Source organism: Hetaerina americana, unplaced genomic scaffold (genome assembly GCF_022747635.1).
Source record: "Hetaerina americana unplaced genomic scaffold, ioHetAmer1.1.p SCAF_40, whole genome shotgun sequence".
NCBI classification, from domain to species: Eukaryota; Metazoa; Arthropoda; class Insecta; order Odonata; family Calopterygidae; genus Hetaerina; species Hetaerina americana.
Genome location: NW_027286986.1, coordinates 3,351,735 through 3,371,960, shown reverse-complemented (window position 1 = coordinate 3,371,960; position 20,226 = coordinate 3,351,735). Strand labels below are relative to the sequence as shown.

Sequence of the window (20,226 nt, the reverse complement as noted above, 5' to 3'; positions counted from 1 at the left end):
TCTCTCTATTATTCCCTCCCCCCAATTGCTGCCTCTCTTGTCTGTCTCTACAACTTCATTTCTCCTGGTTTTTCTCGTTAAGATGGACTTCTACCATTTCTCCTGTTTGATAAAATGTGTTTTTTCTTTCTGTCTCTCTCTTTTCTCTCTCTCTCTCTCTCTCTCTCTCTCTCACGACATCCACACTCCCCCATCTCCACGATTTCAATGCCTCATGGACTGCTGTTTTCCACCTCCAAAACCTTTTATTGTTTTCGCCCCCCCCTTCTCTCTTTGCTCTTTCTCAACGCCCTCTTGTTGCCATTCCCTGGCGTTACCCACATCCAATCCCATCCCAATGACACCCTCAATTACACCATCCACCTTTTTTTGTGACACCGCCTTACTCTCAAACCCTTAACCTGTGCAGAATGCAAGGGTCCTCTTCAAAACTCAGCGATCGTTCTCGGTCCCAACGACGAAAGAACAAAAGTCGATGGAGGGCGGGGAAGGTGCGGGAGAAAAGGTAGGCATTACCTACCACCAGTGCGGTCGGATTATTGAAAGAATTAAGCGATTACAATATTCCTGGGCAACATCGCTGCAATTGCGAGTCGATGACAAAAAGGGTTCTTTTGAGGAAGAAGCATGTCTGAAGTAGTTGATACATTATCATTTTGCTCTGGAAATTGTCAGTCGGCTAGATAGGGGATGTGATAGAAATGTCTTACCATACAGTGTGTCACAGATGCTTACCATGGGGTAGTGGCTGCATTTGGAATTGCTTCTGTATGTTGTAATGCAATGTGTGGGGCCATAGTGGTTCCAGGTGGATTTTTCTCCCGAATTAACATAGGTTTTGCAGTGGCAAATAACACTAAGAATGCTGAAGTGTACAAAATGCTAGGTAGATAGTGATAGTGACTACACTTTATTTATAGAGCTAAGAATGGCACATAGAATTAACACTTATGTAAGATTCAACTTATTTCATTGAATAAACATTATCAAAGCTGTGCATTAAGTGGCTTTCTTGCTAGAGATGTCTTTAAATTGAAGTAATTGTGCATTAGTTGTAACTATTGTACATTACTTTGTAATTATTGCTTTTTATAGTTCAGCTATGTGCGGAATGAATGTAATGTTTTTTGTGGATTAATTGTGCTGCTAGTCATGTACTTTGTCAAACAGATAGTGCTCTCAGCAAACAATGCCATGGAATTTAGCAGTGGAATAGTGCACGAGCATGATGACATAATTGTCATTGTTTGTGAAGCTAGGAAGCAATTGAGAAAATATCTCATTAAAACTCGACAATTTAATTATCATTGAACATCCATCATCATATTTTTATGGATATTTTGCTGTATCAGTAGTAGTCAATAAATATCCCGCAGTATTTCATTTGGGAGAAAAAAGATCTGTGAAAATCTAAGGTGATCTATCTTTCTCAAGTGATGCAGTCTTTTATGGTATTTTTCCTCTCCTTTCAAAGTTACATTTTTTGACAGCTGATGACTCTGTGATAAAATCTCAGGTGTGTGTGTGGAGGAATATTATTGCCGGATGTTCTGTGGCTATGTTTTAAATGTTTATCACCATGTTGCATTGTGGTGCAATTTTGCTTTTCATGTTCTCATCTGGCCTTTATATCAAGTTTTTGTGACAAAGTATGCTTAAATTTGGAACAATTGTAAATGATTTTGTGGCTTTTGTGAACACCATGCTTTGGATCCTATTTTTGTAGCTGGTTGAAGCAACTCATTGAACTGCTGCAACCATAGCAACACTCAGCAGTTTATCTTATAGGCTCCCATTGATTTTTTTAACAGATTCATTAATTTAAGGAAGGAACATGTGAGGGGAATCGCAATAGTGTGGTGGCTAACGTACTGGCTTCCCACCAAAAGGGCCCAGGTTTGAATCCTGGAGACAGCAGAAATTTTTCATTTGAATCCTGATCCCTACTTGAGGTGCTTTGTGGAGAGCGCTAGAATTGAGTATGCCATCTGTTGGATGGGACGTTAAACTGTGGACCCCTTGGCACCTTTCGTCAATAAGAGTAGGATAATGCCAACGCCGGGTTTCTCTCTCCACCCTTCCTTCTTTCCCATCCATCCTCTATGGCATAAATGACCTCAACTGTCGCTCACCTCCACTAAAACTACTGCTAGGAACAACAGATGAACATCAGAAATCATCATATAATTTTATTCCTGCTTGTGTTTGGTTTCGGTTGATCAAAATTTCACTGAAAAAGCAACTATAGATTCTTAAAAATGGCCACATGAAGCAAAATATGGCATTGCAGATGAAGGCATGGATTTTGATATTGATACTTGGTACATTTGTAATTTAAATTTAAATGGAAACTTTATTTCATTGGAGGTAATCATTAAAAGTGTTGCCCGAATAATATAGGGAAAACGTTGCTTTGGCTTTGGTAGATTTAGTTTATGTTGCAATCACAAGCTGTTGGCAGTACATGCAAATGAGCATCAGTCTGTTTTTCCTTTTTATGAGAAATACCTAGGTCTTCATGCGTATTAGGGTAACTATGGAGTTGTTAAATAATATTTGATTGTGTTTAACTGGTTCTGAATTATCTCTGAAATTATTTTTTTAATTATCTTCATTGAAGGAGGTAATAACACTTACCATTAGGTCATATAGGGAAGCCTCAGTCCCCCTTCTATTGTTTCTGTCCATCTCTTTGCTGGCTCTTCTCAATTTTGCTGCCTTTGATATTTAAAAACTCACATTTTAATCTTTGTGCTCTTTTTTCATCATATGTTTATACGTACCTAATTGTCTTTCAAAATCATTTCATTGGCCATTTCCTCACTTTTTCTGTGTATGATTGGGGGTGTTTGAGTGATGGTGATTGAGGTGCCTAATTTCCTGTTTGTATTGGGATATTCCAAGTCCGTTGGTTATTGATGTACCCCTCTAGTTTTGTAGATTTGCTTGTTTAAGTCATTGTTGACCCCTGTGAAATTAATCACTTGGAATATATTCAGTCTTTCAAATTCCCCTTGACTGCTTGCCAGTTATAATATTTTAACTTTGTCTACTGGTGCTAATGCTGTTTTGCATGCCCGCTGCTCAGAATTCTTGGTAATCAATTTGGGTATGATTTTTATCTGTATTTAAATATAGTTGAAGGCTTTCTATTAGTGGTGGTCTATATTGTTTGAAACGGTTTGTGTGTGCACACATACTGGTTGATTATAAATGAAGTTTTATTTCCAATTTAATATATGGTCATATCTGTGATATTTTTCTCACTTCCTTTCGATGTCATTTAGTCATAGTTTGTGATGATGACAACCTCCAAGGGCAATGGGTATTCCTGGCACATAGTACTGAATGCATATTAGGTGTGGCAATTAAATAACTGGACTGGTGCTGCAAAACATTTTATTGATCAACAATTACTTTTGAAAGTTCATCGCCTTCAATGTACTCTCCTTGCTGATCCCTTCGACTCTCCATACAAATGCTCCATTGTTGAAAGCGGTGCTGGAAGTCCACTCATGTCAGCTTGTTGAGAAACTCTGTTGCCTTTGCTTTCACTGCATCCACACTCTCAAATCCTGTCCCCTTAAGCTCCAATTCGACCATAGGAAATAAAAGTCACAGGGGGCCAGGTTTGGCAATTACGGTGGGTGGTCCGCCATGGTGATGCTGTATTTTGCAATGAACGCCTTCATGGACAAAGGGGAATTGTGTTGGCATGCTGTCTTGGTGAAGAATCCAGGAATTTCTCTTCCTCAAATCAGATCTTCGTCTGCTCTTTCAATTATGAAGGTCAGTCAGAGCCTTGATGCAATAATGTTGATTGACTGTCAGGCTTTCGGGGACCCAGTGAACGGAGACAATTCCACGCTCGTTAACAAAAAACTCATCATGGCTTTGAGTTTTGATTTGATCATTTTTGTGCTTTTTTGCCGTGGTGAGTTTGGGATCTTTCAAAACAACTCTGCGTAATAGTCAGTATTGTAGAAAAAGTCAGCTTAAATGTTCCTTCTCCATTCCTTTTGCTCTGGAGTGAAAAATTTTGCCACCATTATTGTACTATCCTTGTGCATGTTGATTGATTCATGCAAAATCTGATTGATCCTGTCCTTGTTAATTCCTGACATTTCAGCGGAAGCTCGGATGAAGATTTTTGCAGATGAATTTACCAATTTTTCTGGATTTAATCGTCTGTAATTGATGTTGAGGATCATCCAGGCCACGGATTTTCTTTGGTTCTTTCACGTCCCTCCCTAAACCTTGTAAACCACTCAAAAACTTGCATGTGCAGCAGACATTCACTTCAGTACACTTTCTTTTACATGTCATGAGCTTCTGTAGCAGTTTTCCCCAGTTTCAGGAGAAACTTGAGTCGAATTCGTTGTTCCATCTGATAAGTTAACATATTTCGACCAGAATTGAACACACAATTGCTACAGCAAGACTGCGGCCTACAACTATACCCATCAAGCTCATGGTGGGGAAGTATCAATTGGCACACACGCACGTTCAATCCTCCTGTGGTACACACACTGTTTCAGGCAGCAGCAGCACTTTGGTTATTTAATTTCCACACTTTGTATATTATTTTGGAATCGCAGTGCCATATTTTTCTCTTAAATTACTTATTGTTTTTAAAGTTGCCTCAAATGTGTCAAAAATGGAACTAGTGAAGCCATTAGCTATGTCCATTTTAGTACTTTTGCAAACAATTTACCTATCTAATTAAAATGGCAGTTTAGCAGACCTAAGTAGTGAAATGACTCAAATCAGGAACAGCTGTAAGTGACAATATTTTGTTGAAATGTACTGTACATATTTGAGCATAAGTTCAGGGATTCTTATTTTTTATCCCAATAGAGATCTATCTTAGACTTGAAATTGGGTACAAAATTCATGTGACTTATCATAGTTCAAAAACCCCAATGACTGCTGGCAAAATGCAGTTGAGCAGTAATATTCATGGCAACAGTTTTGAAATAAAGAAAATCATCTTAATATTCTTAGCCCTCCAAACAATTTCAGTCATTCAGCTCGGTTGTCTGGATCATTTATATTCACTGATTCATTTTAATTATAAAAATGCAATCGAACTTGTTCTCATTTTGGTTGTCTTGAGTCAAGAATTTTAGTTAATATTGAGATTGTGAAGCACCCTTTGACTTGTGCACAAATCAATTTGTGTTTATGTTTGATAAGGTAGCCTAACTTACTATGGGAAGCCTTAGGTCTGCCTAAGAAATTAAAATATTGCCCAATGGAATGTGAAATAATTATGATATTGCTGTCATGACCACATGTGATTGACTGTCTGTTTATAATTACGTGAGGATAAGATACATATGATTTCCTCTTCCCATCACTTTTTATTAATGCCCGCGTTGAATATTGGGACCTGATAGCTCACTGTGGGAGAAGAATGAAGTGATGCTTAAAGGAGTCTTTGTCGACATTTGTTTGACTGAGGGAAAAAAGATTTTGAATTGGCGAGTGGACTAATAATTGTGTATACTGTTCCACAGTAGTGCATAATTATTACTCAAGTACTTACATACCTTAGATGTGCACTAACATTTTATGTAATTCACAACCAGTCGTATTCACAGTTTCGTTAGTCATTACTTGGTGCCATCAATTGTTGCAGAATTATTACGTACTTACAATTGAATTCTTGCACAGCATGGAAAACCACTTAGTTCTGCCGGTGATAATTTCAAGCAAATGATTTAGCTCATTCAAAGAATGCATTCGCATGAAGTTTTGCTTTCTTTGAGACTATTCTGCTCATCAGAGAGGGTAAATTTTGGCATAAGTGAAAAGAATTACAAAAGATTTATTGTGCTCCTCAAGCAATTTGTGTTGGTAATATATTAATAAACATTACAAACCATCAGGTTTTTCATAAACCCTGCCTTATTTAAATAATATGGAGTGAACACATTTGGAAAAGATATTAATAATCAGGATATACATATAAATAGCAAAGGCACCATTCTTTTTGGGTTTCATCAAAAATTTTTTCTCTATGGACAACTGTTGTGCCAGTGTTAACAGCCGACGCCTTCAGGTTGAACTGTCGATGTGTAGCTTTTGGCCATCCTTATGTTGGCAGCAATGTGATAGTGCTGATTTTCAGTTGGATGGTTGTTGAAGGATTCATTTCTGCTAGCTGTGTAGCAGGAAACTTTTTTCTGTTGAAATTAGCAGAATATTTCTAATTTTGATGGCTCTGAGATTAATCCAGTGGTAGTAAGATAAGTTCATTGAAATCACTGGAGTTCATCCAAGGGATATGTTTTATTGAGAATGAATCTTGCCACTGTTAATTTTGTGATTTTAAAAAATATTTTTTATGACGGAAAAAGTCAGGGTAATGTTTTCCACAATCAGGTAAAGTCAGGCAATTATTAAAAATTCAGATTCTGAAGCAACCCATCTTTCAGTGTAGTACAAATTTTTAAAATTAATTTTGCTTCATGGAATAATACCATTAGGGCCATATTTTACATGCATACTAAATTGGTAGAGTCATTTATTTCTTAGATCAGGATACTATCAAAATAGGGACAATTTCTAAATGCTGATTCATGAGCTTGGCTCTGAATATTGAGCATCATCTTTAGTTTATTAACCAGCAAATGGTGACCATTTTTGTAGTTGTTTTAGATAAATGATTGCCTTAACAATGCTCTTTTTAATTTCATTTTAAGTTGTAGCTTCTTAAAAGTTTGAGAGACTGTTTGGTTTTGAAAGTAAGATGAGGCAATAGGCTGGATAAAACCAGAGGTTTATTGAATATGGGGATTGATTTCCGAGTAAGTTTCCTTTTGATACTTATAGAGTGATATGAATTTGTTTTAATATGATAACTGTGTTAGTAAATTCAAGTTTTGATGTAAACAAACTACAGGGGGCAAAAGTTTTTCTGGAGTGGTTTTTAATTCTCGCACCACTGGGAGTAGATTTCGGAGATGAATAGAGGAACCTATATTCCTTTCATTTCCATTAATTCTCAAGCATTTGAAATGCACGACTGTGATTTTTGCAAAAACACTTTTCATTTATAATCATACCATGTGTTTGTTTTTATTTTTACATGCTTAGAATATGACATAATTTTAACATAGCAATGTACTTCTTAAATTAGAAGTTGAGATTATTCAATTGATATGTCAATTTGAGTTGGGATTTCTGATTGTTGCTATGAAGTATTGATTCTCGCTAAGTTTAGACATTAGTGCAAGTGCTTGACAATTTTTAGCACAAATTCATTGTACTGGAATTCTTTAATGTTTAGTGTTTTGTGCAAGAATTGATCCATGTTATTTGCTTTTTTGTTTAACAGCTCCACAAGGGAATTAGCAAGTAATGGAAGGGAAAAAGGTTTAAATCTTTGATAAAAACTGTAAAAGTTACTTATTGTTCCTTATGCTATCAAGCGTAATTGTATGGGCACATTTCCCACTGATATTGATATTGTCAGTTACTTCTTTGTCTTTTTAATAACTGAAAGGTGGGATTTTTGGCATTTTCATTTAATGGCAGCCCTAATTGTCTATGATACCTTAATTTTCAAATAAGTTCTCGTGCTCTAATATTTGTTGAAAAATGTTTGTGCAAAGTGTTTTTGTTGAGGGTATTCTACCTTCAGTATCCTTGTGATGAAATTTTTAATGCGATCCTTTGCCTCTCCATTGAAATACACAATCAAGACTCGAAGTGCCAGAGTTTCAGTTTCAAATGAAAACAACGTCCTGCTGGATCCAGAAGTCCTGACTGATTTCTCCACCCAAGCACTGGTTTTAACAGCCCTTGCCACCCTTGTAAAGTACACACCTGATGAAGGAGAAGCAAGGATACTGTACGAGTACCTGGCCGAAGCTTCTATTGTCTTCCCTAGGGTCTTCCCTGTTATGTAAGTTCCATGACTCCTCTAAGATATTCTTTCTTATTTCCCTTCATCTGCGGTAGCATGCATATGTGACCTTCTCAAATTGCAACTGGATCCCCCTTTATCTGTTCTCACTTCCACTGGCAAACACATTATCCAGTTTCGGTCTTTCCAGAGCCTTGGAATGGTATATTGAATGTTTTCTGGGGTCCTGACCCACAGTGACGATTTCTATTTTCAAAGGCCAAATGACGAGTTAATTTTCAGTTTTGAATAGTGAAGCAGTTGGTGAAGTAGCACTGCTCTTCTTTATGTCTGTGCACATAAACCAAATTGAAAAATATTGAAAATGAATTTTTGTAATTTTTAAATATGGTGTTGTCAATTGTTATTTTTTACTAAGGATATTCCTGTAAGTAGCTAACCTGATGAAGCTGGGAACTGAATGTATTGACCTCATAATTTGCCACTGTAGTGGAGAAACCATTAGGATACTTATGCGTCAATGAATTCCAATTAGAGAAATTTATCTGTAATATATGTACTGAGCAATTTGATTCCTCTTCATACCCATGCATGAAGGTGCTGATTCAGAGATTGTTCATTTAAATTATGGGTCCTGGCGATAAGATTTGGGTGAGCAATCAAAACGAAGTTACATAATCCACATGGAATGCAGATCCTATCATCAGCAGTATGCTGCAGCCTTTTAAAATTCCTTACGGACACCTGAAGAGTCATTTGTTGACAGCATTGCAAATTAAAAGAGCAGTTCAATAGAATGTCATTAACTTATGGAAGAGAAAATGAAAAATCGTTAACTTTCAAAATTCATTTTGAAATAATAATTTTCAGAATAATCAACACATGGAATGCAATGGAATAATAGCGAGTGAATAGTTGAAAGTGTTAAGTCAATTATTGAAGTAGACTCAAAGGATAATTCTTTCATTTTTGTACATGGAATAACATATAAAGGAGTCCATCATTTATTAGATCACATTCAAGTATTCCAAAAGGTATTTGCTTTCAGTATATAAAACCTAATTAATTGAATAGTATTAGCTACTGTTTTTGTGGTAAAATATGAATTGTATGCCAAATCCCTTGGCAAAGGCACTGTGGTGATGAGGCATGGAAGTTAAATTTTTAGTTTGCATCGCATAAATTCGTAGTTGTAGTTGTAGTTTTGAGGGGAGGCGACCGACAGCTAAGGTCATTTGCGCCATAGGGGAAGGACAGGAAAGGATGAAGGGTGGAGAGAAACCCGGCGTCGGCATTAGCCTACTCTTTACGAAAGGCGCCAAGGGGTCCGCGGCTTAACGTCCCATCCGACGGACGGCGTACTCACTCAAAGTGCCCTCCACAAAGCACCTCAAGTAGGGATCGAGATACCTCTGAAAAATATTCAACACCGCCGGGATTTGAACCCGCGCCCTCAGGGTGGGAAGCCAGTACGTTAGCCCCCGCACCATCTCGATCCCCTCATAAATTCGTATATGTATTAGTAGCATTGAATAAATTATTAGTTCATACTGAATAAATAAGGACATTAAATCTTGTGCATTGGGAAGAAAATCTTGCTATGGTGGTTTCCAATTCGTAAATTTTCTTGTTCGCAAATTGTATTCTGTGTAAAACGGTGAGATTAAAGATTCGTTGTAGTCATTGTCCATATTCTTGACTAGTCCCAAGATATACAGACTCACCCTCTCTACCCCCCCCCCCCCCATATTTAATGCTCAGAGTCTGCTCTCCTTGGTGATAAACAAGGGGTCGGACTTACGATTGTGGCTGGAGGGCATAAATGAAAAAGGGACGCTGTACCCACTTGCCTGTGCCACCCCTGCAATCTTTCCCTTTTTTCTCCCTACAGACATAGTTTGCTTGATGCCAAAATCACTAGTGTACTACTCACTTGTCACGATCAAGCCATTTTGGGTGCCGTGCAGGCAATCATACAGAATATGATTGCATGTGAAGACACCAGTCAGCAGCAATTGCATTACCTTCAGAGTTGTGGGTTTGGTGGCCTCTGGAGGTTTGCAGGACCCTTCACAAAGGTAATTAGTTTGCCTTTATATTATGCATTATTTAAAATCATTGAAATGTCTCTTTAGCATTTTGATATAGAATGCATGGTGTTTGGATCAAAATTGTGTCCTTATATATTCACGTTTAGTTTTCTCGCATTTTCAGTCTAATTGCACAGCAGAGAGTGCAGAGTTGTTTGTGAACTGCTTGGAGGCAATGGTTGAAACCTGCTTGCCCGGTGGGGATGACGTGGAGGCCACAGAGTTGTCGCAATATCTCTCAATGCTCAGTGTTTCCTCAAACATGAATTTATCATCATCTCTCTCTTCTCTGACCCTGGGATCACCTACTGAAAAAGGTTGGTGTGAAATGGACTCTCTATGCTGAAGGGTCTTATTTGTCTCAGTACAGATTCACCCACTTTTGGGGAATACATCTAACATGACAGATATTTTATTTTTTATGTAAGGAATAGAAACCTGAATAATTTTGAACAATTTAAATTGGGAATAAAATATTCAATAACTTGATATTTCGCTTCGATGTGAAACTCAGGCCTTCTTCAAACACTATGCAAAAATGTTTAAATTTACTCCTTTTCCAAAAATGTTGATTTTTTGCATAAATATCTGATTTAAAAACTCACTGGGTATGTGAAAGCTAAACCATTTCCTTGAATCTCTCTCAAGAATTGGACGATTCAAAATTTCAATTTGTTATGCTTCCTGTAGAGTTGGGCATAGTGCGGTGCGTAATGAGATGCCGAGGTGGTCAGGAATCATTGAAACTGTTTGCCGGCTCAGTTAGCCCTCCGTTCGGACTGTATTTTGCTGCTGCCTAAGTGTTTACAATAACCCTGGTCTAATTTGTTTCAGCATCATGAACATTTTCATTCAAACTCATATTTGCAGTTGCCTCGCCAAATATCCACCTTTTCTCCTTTGCTTTGTGTAAGGTGTTCAAAATCCTTGATTATCATTGCTGATTCTCTTCCGTGCAATTACCTCCCTCCCTTTTGAGCAGTACCACCCATAACCTATATAGCCCTCACTTCAGGGATAAAGATTTCAACTATTTATGCATGAGCCAATTTATTTGTAATTTATGTTTATGATTATTATTTTGATTTAATTTATGATAGTGTAAAATTGAATGCATAGTTCAATTCTTATTGCGGATAGATAAACCAAGGAGCATGATTTTTTCAGCCACTTATAATGCTGTTCCCTAGCTGATCAAACGATTGCTCAATTGGCAATTTCAGGCCACAGGTCTCTTCTGACATTCTTGGAAACAAAACGAGGGCCATTCGTTTACATTTTGTGAATACCATAGAAATGCAAATTTAACCTTCTTGTTTATTTACCCTATCTTCCTCACATGCATTCACTTAATATTTTTCACATATTTATCATGTTTTAGTAAAACCCTGATGGTCTGTATCATTAACAAATGGCTTTTACTTATCCATAAGGCTTGGTGAATCTTTTGTAGCTTTTTCACTTGTGACAAATTTTACTCTCTCTCCCGAGCCGAAGACTTGTCTCAAAGGAATCGAAATCTTCACTTGAATGCACTCTTTGAATGAGAAGACTCGTGTGTTTGAAACGCTCACCTGCAGGGCAAAACGATAATCATTCCTGTGCTAGGGCCCAAGTCTGTAACTCCTCTCTCTGGGAGAAAAGAGAAAACGTTTCCTTCAGTAGAATTCTCTTGATGCTAGTCCGAAACTGACAGAGGAAACTTTTTCTGCCAACTTGAAGGGAGAAAACCTTTTGCGTAGAGAAGTTGATGGTGCGAGGGAAAGTCCTCATGGGAAGTGATTTGCGAGCCAGTGAAATCTTTCGTTACTACCTCTTAACGTGTTTACTTCGGCCGGCTCCATGTTGTGGAGACGAGTATCGTTCTGATGATGAAAGAACTTGTTTATTCCATAGTTTAGAAAAAATATTATGTTGAATAAATTGATTGAGGATGTCAGTGCAAAAATCTGCCAGGACATTTGCATTAATTGGGAAATGAATTCCTAAAAAAAAATGCTATTTGTTGACTAGTATCAACACTTATTTTTGGGAGTAGAAAATATTTATTTTTATATCCAAGCATTCGAATTAATCATTTCTCAACGTTTGAATGCAAGAACAGCATTAGCTGTGATGCTAAAAGTTAACCATTGTAACCATAGAATGCAATGGAATGAAGAGGAGAACTTGTGCATTGAAACCATACCAAGCTAATTGTTGCTGTTGTAGTCTAGGACAGCGTAATTTCTGCTCCCATGAATTAATGCTGGGTGGTTGGCGGCCGCGACATCACTGGTGGGAGCGTAGCACAGAATTAGAGAGTCTTATTCGGTTTATGAGTCTTTTATTCAACCCTTTACAAGGTATGGGGTTCAGGCACCGGGGAGTAGGGACGAGCGAGCGGGGTAAGGCTGGGCATCTCTGGTGTGGTCGGAGGCTTGACCGACGGACTCAGAGGCGGCACGGGACGTAGGGAAAGGTGCAGGGCAAGGCTGGGCATCTCTGGTGTGGTCGTAGGCTCAACCAATGGACTCAGAGACAGGGTATCGGGTGAGGAATGGGTCCCTGCTCCAGGATCATCTCGCTTTATATAGCATCGCGCCTTCGGGGGGAGGGTTGACTTCAAAGTAGCTACATTGTAGCGACAAGGGAATTGGGTTGCGGACATTGTCTTGCCTTGGTTTCCGAGAAACCCGCGCTACATCACCATACATTGTCTGGTATGCTGGAGAGAACTCCTTGGGAGAGTTAACCGATAGTGTGGGTTTCCGAGAAACCCACACTACATTGATTCTTGCAAACATTTAAGTGCTGAATTTATTCGATCAAAATTATACAGTATTTCATTATTTAACCATTTAAGAAAAGCTGGTAATTCGTTATTTGCCCAGCTTCAAGAAATACGTTTTTTGATACTTTATGTAGTTGAAGTCTAACCAGGACAAATCGTGATCAGATTCCCTTAATAGCAAGAGTATTTTATTTTTAAATATTAAGTGTATTCTGGTTTTGGCTGTGGAATAAATGATATTTTGAAAATGTTTGAAATATATGTGAGGGAGATGATGATGGCTCTCTAATACTTCAATTTCATTTGCCATTGTGAAGAGGTAGCTTTTAAATGAAAAAAAGCATCTTTTATTTAATCATCATTCGATGAACACCTATAATTAATTGTTCCATGCGCATGCAATTGTGTAGGATTGAAGTCAACATGGTGGGAGGGCTGTGTGTACATGTTTTATGCCTGAACTAGAGAATTGTAGCGTGTTAAATGAATTCCAAAGCGTAGATAGCAGACTTCAGATATGTATACATTAGATAAAGGTAACCTTTATCATCCATTCTCATGAAAACTCACGCCAGCCGTACTAGTTAGGTAACCTACTACGACTTATACGCTGCTTTCACTTTACAAATAAAAAAGTTCATTAGCTCTTGTAAATTTACTAATTCATATCTAACTCTTAGAATAAAGGAAGTCTTTTCCTCAGCCTATTCTCTATGACCATGTTTATACAATTTTAAATATTAACAGAAAGATATTATAGTGAACAATTAATATCGGTATTAGTCAAACAAATCATTTATTTATGAATAAATGAAAAAATGCATGATCATGTTGCAAACATATTTTATTAATAGTGTAGTGACATGGATATGTGAAACTCCAATTCTAAGTACTGGTAATAGTCAATGATGCACGTAAATCAATGGCAGGTATCACTCTATAATTTAATACATATTGTTCAAGATTATTTAAACACAATTTTATTAACAAAGAACTAATAGCTTACAATCTGGGATTTAAAAAATACTATTATTTTTTCTATACAACAGCTTTGAGAAGCCATGGTGAATTTTCTGAGTTGTGTTTTGAATTAATTCAAAGTGAAATAAAGATTACCTTTGTGTTGTAGTCCTATAAAGTGTTTTCCTTTGTGTTTACCTCAGTGTAGGAATGAATATGGTTGATGCCTATAAAAGCCCCTCTACCCAAAACCAACCCATATCACTTTTATGCTGATGAATGGTTTATTTTTAATGCATGTACAAAACTATCCATTTGCTAAAAAAAAAGACGTTCACGTCAGAGCTTGAGTTATGTAAAAAAACGGCAATTTTTAAAGTAAAAGTACCCACTTAATCTACGTTAGCCGTCGGCTGCAATCTTGCTAGTTTGCACCATAGCTATTATTATAGCAGACTCAAATGAATGTTATTTATTTGCCCACAAATTTATATGGAAATAAAAAGTGTTTTCTTTCGAGTCATGGATTGCTTCCACAGGAGTAAATATGGAAATTAAATCATGATTATCGCTGTTCATTTGCGATAATTAGCAATATCCATTAACTACCTCCTGCTCGGTGCATAAATTGTAATTAGTTTATGTATGTAATGGAAATTCCATAATCATTAACAAAAGAGCAGGCTGAAATGGGCCACCTACACCAAAACACTGAAACCTTGTGACAGGTACAGGTAGGGATTTGGTAATTTAAGAAAAAAATGCTTAAGATATATCTAAAATTCTTCTACTGAATCGTGAGTTTTTGCTTTTCATCTAAATACTCCTAAAATGTGGAGATCGATCTCACAGATCCATAACATGGCTCACAATTTCAGAAAGAATTGTCAAATCACGGTTGAAGTATGTATTTTCTCGTAGAGAAAAACTTCACAGAGGACCACCCCTCTGGATCTATGCGATAGATTCTCCCATCGAATCTCCCGGGAGTTGCTTCGTGAGTTATGGACTTGGGCTGGGAGACTCATTTCCTACGGGAGACTCCTCTTTCTCCTTTCCCGGGAGAAACGAGTTACAGACTTGGGCCCCGTGGAATTCAAATGGAAATATGTAACAATTCTGCAACAATTGATGGCATCAAGTGATTGACCGATGAAATAGTGAAAAGGACTGGTTGTAAATCATGCAGTATAATGTGAACACACATCTAAAGTATGTAAGTGCATGAGTGGTGACTATGCTTTGGAAAATATGCACTCCAGTATTGCCTTTTTTTTCTAGTACAAAAGCCTTTATTCCTTCAGTCAAACAAATGTTGATGACGAGTCCTTCAAGCATCATTTCGTCTTCTCCCACGGTGAGCTCAATGCAGCAGATGTCAGATCCCAAACTTTAATTTGGGTCTAGATGAAAGAGTAATGGGAGGAATGAACAGAGAGTCACTCACACGTGGCCATGGCAGAAAAACCATAATTATTTCACGTTTCATTGGGCAAAATTGAAATTTTCTTTGGCAGACCTAGGACACTCCCCAAAAAAGCCATCCTACATCATCGATTTTGAACATGAAGTTGTTTGAGTGTGAGATATTGGTATGCATTTGTGTGTGACTAATATTTTATGGATGGTCGAATACTTATCGGTTATCTTGGGAGAGTGTGATCCGTTGGCTTGACGAACGTCGGCCCCTTGCGTTGTTCCTTTGCAGACTCCATGATGGATCAGGGCGGCCGTGGGGAGGGGGGCGCGGGTGGCGGGTCCCTCTCGGATGGCGGAACGGGTCAGCCGTCATCGGGCAACCATTCGCAGCAGACGCAGACGCAACATGCCCTGCACAACTCGTACAGTAGCGCACACCAGAGGAGCCTAAAGTGCAGCAAGGGAAACAAGCCGAAAACAAAGTGAAGGGGTGCTTTCCTACAAGCATGCAGTGATCCAGCCAAGTGCCCTCCCAGCCGGAGTCCATCCGCAGCACTCTGTTGGCGCTCCGTTGCTCTCGCCCTGCTGCACTACTGCTGCATTGGGCAGGCTGTGGTCAGTGGTGCAGGCCAGGGGACGGCAACAACAACGGCCACTGCCAGTGGAAATTAGTGAGATACAATGCCTGCTGTTAATTGGGTAACTGATGACAACACAAATGTATAAACACCAAATTATTACAATTATTATTAACTCAATTATTGTTGGATCTCTTCTGTGTTTCCTATTAAAAGGGTTTTAAACCTGTTTGGGATTGTTACTAGCAATGTTATAGGAGTTTTATATAGCGTTCATTTTATTCAACGATGAGATGCTGGATGTTGGCTATTTTGTCAAATGTGAAAATCGAAGATTTCTTGATGCACATGCATTTAAAAAAATATGGTACTGCATGGAATATTTTGTTTGGATCTAGAGAAATGGTTCAATATAAATATATGTATATGTATATATCTGTGTATATATCTATGTATATATATATTTATATGCTGTTTATTGAATTTCCTGACCTATTCTGTAGCTGTTTACACTGAAGCATATTATATGCGTATTGCATTTATGCATCTGGACATAAAGCATGGTTGCATTTTTTCTGTGAATTTATATGGCATTTATATGAAACATGTTTTATGAAACAAGCACTTTTTGTGAGGTTTTTAATTTCCACGTGCAGAGAAATTATTCTAAGCTCAAAGAGAGTTCATTTGTCAATGTGGTCTGCTCCCAGTAACATTTTTTGCAATTGAAATGTTAAAAGTTACATGCATTTTGAGTGTGATGTGTGTGTAATGGAATTAATAATGCCACACCTTATAAGTCATTTAGTTATCAATTGTGGGTCTATTGTACTAACACGAGCTCATCTTTGACAACACGCCTTTGGAATAAGGATGTCCTGATTCCAAGCACACTGTGGTGTCAAGTAACTAAATAAAATACGCTTATTATTTTTTATAGTGTTCTTATGAAACAGGATACGAGGAGTATCGCTTATGTAGATATCTTATTTTTTCTGTGAATGTTTTTTCTATTTTCAATGAGCTATTAAATACTCAGATACTTTATCTCATATGAATTTGATATTTCTGTGAAGTGAGCAGAAATCAACCTTGAGCTGTTTGCATGTGTAATTGGTAATTTAGTTTTGAAGTTATTTTAAAAGAAGGTACTCTCATAGACCTCTTAACTTGTATTTAACAGAGTGAGTGCATTCTTTGAAGAGGTGTTTGGTGTGAAAGTCTTAAGTGAAAATGAAATCCACCGATTATTATGTGGAAATATGATGCCTGGGAGGAGGGAGATTGAAGGTGTGCGTGTGTGTGTGTCTCTGTGCTTGTGTGAATGAATTTCAACTTTGATTGGCATGTGAATGAACTGTGTGTGGCTCTTTCCTGTGTGTGACCGGGAGTCCATTCAATAATTCAGTGTTACACTCATTCCATACGCATTTGTATGACGTTTGCCTTAGAAATGATCATTAACTCTCCATGTTTTACTTTACACATGAATGTAAGTGCAATGCAGGCATTGTGGTGTGGAGGGGTCATTCATTGCGTGAAACCTTTCTCTGTAATTTTATTCAAGCCTGTCGACGTAATCCTCTCATTCTCATCTTGTCATGCATCAGAAAAATATTTTATTTTTTATTGATGTGCGTTTGTTAATTCTCTTGTCATTCTTTTTTATATTTAAGAATATTTCAATGCTCTGGATTTTCAATCCTAATGGGAAGTGTGTGTGTGTGTGTGTCTTTGTACGTGTGGGTGTGAGTTTAATAAAAGAATAACAGAAATCATTGTTTCGATCCTGTTTCACAAGTATGTGAAAACATTTAATGCTTGAACAGAAATTTCATAGTGCAAAGTTGTATGTTCCATGGATTCATGGCTGTTTGGCCATTATATTGTATATTATTCCTGCTACACTTGTCTGAGCAGGCCTTGAAGTGAAATGTGTACGTATGAGAATTTGAAAAAAAATGGCTCAGTAATGCGATGTACACATTGATAGTTGGTGCTAAAAGGAGTGTTTATTTTTTATTAAAAACAAAGAAAAACGTGTGACTTCTTAATTGTGGATATGTACAAATAAAAGTTATGTATTTTGGTAGTAAAGTGTAAGTCAACTGGATAATGGATGACCAATTAATAACGTCTTTGTTGTTTGAACACACCCACAAATATATAAACAGCAAATGAATGATTTTAGACTGATCTGGTAGCTATGTAGAGGAGGATTGTGATAAAAATTTGTTTATGTATGATTTGTCACCATTTGCCCTCACCCTAAATAGACATTAAGGTAAAATGAACACCACTTATAATATAAGATTTGTTCATAATGGTATGCTTTCCTTGCATCTGGTTGTCTTTGAACATATGTAAAGCTCAAAAGTGCTAGCTTCCACCAAATGGTAGCAGTAATTTGTGGCTGTGTACGACGTTTTCGAATTTCAACATGTTTCTGACAGCCTGTCTTGGATGGATACTTTTATTTGAAGTGTAGAGATGGAATAATGTGACGTAATAGGATCTTGACTTTGCCTGTGTAAATTTTACTAGCTCTGTTAATTATGTAAATAAAATGAATTTTTAATCATATTACTATGAGATTGTTTATTCATAACTATATCATGGCATGTTGGAAAAAATTGTATGAAGGAATGAATATTCATTAAGTCTAAAACAAAACGGGGTAGGGATGGTTCGGTGGCTAACATAAAGGCTTCAAATCCTGGTGAAAACAAATATTTTCAGTAGTATCCCGATCCTTACTTGAGGTGCTTTGAGGACTATGTTTGTCTGTTTGATGGAACTGCGGACCCCTTGGTGCCTTTTGACAAGTCTCTCTCCACCCTTCCTTTCCCAACCAACCCTAGCGGCACAAATGACCTTAGCTGTCGGTCACCTTAAAAAAACTACTACTAAAACAAAACAGGCCCAGAGACTGTTGAGAAGTCAAGTCACCCTAAAGATATGTCTTTTGCATAAATGCCAAACGAGAAAGACTGAATCATTGCTCAAAACTAACAAAAATAGAAATGTTTGAATGGATGCAAGAGGCAAACTTGTTTTCACTGAGAAGAACGGTAGCTCTCTGGCATTTTGTGGTGTTGAACAAGAAATTATAAGAGCTGTGGAAGATCCTACAGCAGTTACTCACTTGATCCTTATGCTGATTTACGTAAATATACAGAAATAACACACTGTAAAAATCATTAGACTTGATTGGAACTAAAATCCCAGATCCCCTTGATGTTCAGCTGAGTGTTTTTAATCAAGAAATCCCAATTGAAGCTATAGCATTAGGATTATAATAATCCATGAATTGGCTTGTCATATTTTAGTGGGATATTTTTATGACATTGATTTAGGCCAACTACTGAAGAATACCAAGGTGTGGGTAATTGTGGCCCAAACATGTTTTATACAAAATTATTTTGTGCATTTTTTATGAGAAGGTAATAAAATTTTGTGACTTTTAGTCATTTTGATAATTTTTTTAATCCAGAAAATTTCAGCAATATAGAATTTTTCACTGTTTAATTATTTCTGAATTTCCAACAAATCCCATGCATTTTGATTCATGCATCGAATTTCAAATTACACCTCATAAAATAAACTTGAGTGTTTTCATAGTCAGCCTTCTATCATTGTGAGGGGCGGATTTTCAAAAATATCTCGTTTTCTCCTTAATAATGACACCATTTTATCGCCTTTCAAAAGAATCCCTGTGATACTGATTGCCGATATCCCTCGTCTACTCGGTCATCACTTTTCTCCTCGCCAATGCGTAGGTTATTTTTTAATTAGTTGCTAATAATTCAAGAATATGATCACCCCTAGTTGTTGAAGTGACAAGTTGATTCAATGAGTTCAACGCAAAAGACTTAAAATACCGATTCACAGATATCTTTGTCTTTACCGCCCGTTTTAAAAATATTTGAGCTCGAGATGGGGCACTGAAATTTCCACCAATTATAACGTCGTGATCACTTTGTTGGGATAAGAAATCTTTGATTGAATGATCTAATTATATTGTTGAATTACCTTTGTCGTCCGGCGGCCTGTAAAATGGGTATGCATAAATTCTTTTGGATTGAGGACTTTTAAGTGAACACCGAATGCTTTCAAATCCATTGCCTGGAATTAACTCAGACCTTATGACGCAATAATTGTTAACTGCAATAAAGACACCGCTCCATGTGTATATTTGTTCAGCCATTCCTGCGAACGGAAAATCATGTTGGGAAACTTTCACCGTCGGCGATATCAGTGGATGACCACCTTTCTGTTCCAATAACTATCTTTGCGCCTGTGCTTTGAATATGGTGATGATATTCTGCAACTTTGTTTTTTAAACTTCGGAAATTTACTACCAATACAGATAATGTTTCCTTGGCATTATGGTTGTTCGTATTTTGAACGAGGAATCTTTTTCTTATTATTGCTGAATCCCAGATAATATTTTCCGTCCGATGCTCTCTGATTGGTATTAAATGAACTATTGGGTGTATCTCAAGCACTGACCCTTATTCATTAAAAACTAAA

The 20,226-nt window shown here is 37.3% G+C and overlaps 1 protein-coding gene across 4 annotated transcripts in view; it reads left to right on the top strand.

Moving 5' to 3' along the window:
• Positions 1-18,248, top strand: part of Nf1 (neurofibromin 1) — a 139,368-nt gene extending 121,120 nt beyond the window's left edge. For 3 of the 4 annotated variants that reach the window (XM_071591045.1, XM_071591042.1, XM_071591041.1), the window contains 5 exons: positions 410-505; positions 7,710-7,912; positions 9,765-9,951; positions 10,088-10,280; positions 15,405-18,248. In XM_071591045.1, the coding sequence (XP_071447146.1) occupies positions 410-505; positions 7,710-7,912; positions 9,765-9,951; positions 10,088-10,280; positions 15,405-15,601 (876 nt within the window). In that variant the 3' untranslated portion in view covers positions 15,602-18,248. The remainder of the gene's footprint in view (positions 1-409; positions 506-7,709; positions 7,913-9,764; positions 9,952-10,087; positions 10,281-15,404) is intronic. The other variant, XM_071591043.1, reaches the window with a different exon arrangement.
• Positions 18,249-20,226: the final 1,978 nt, after the last annotated feature.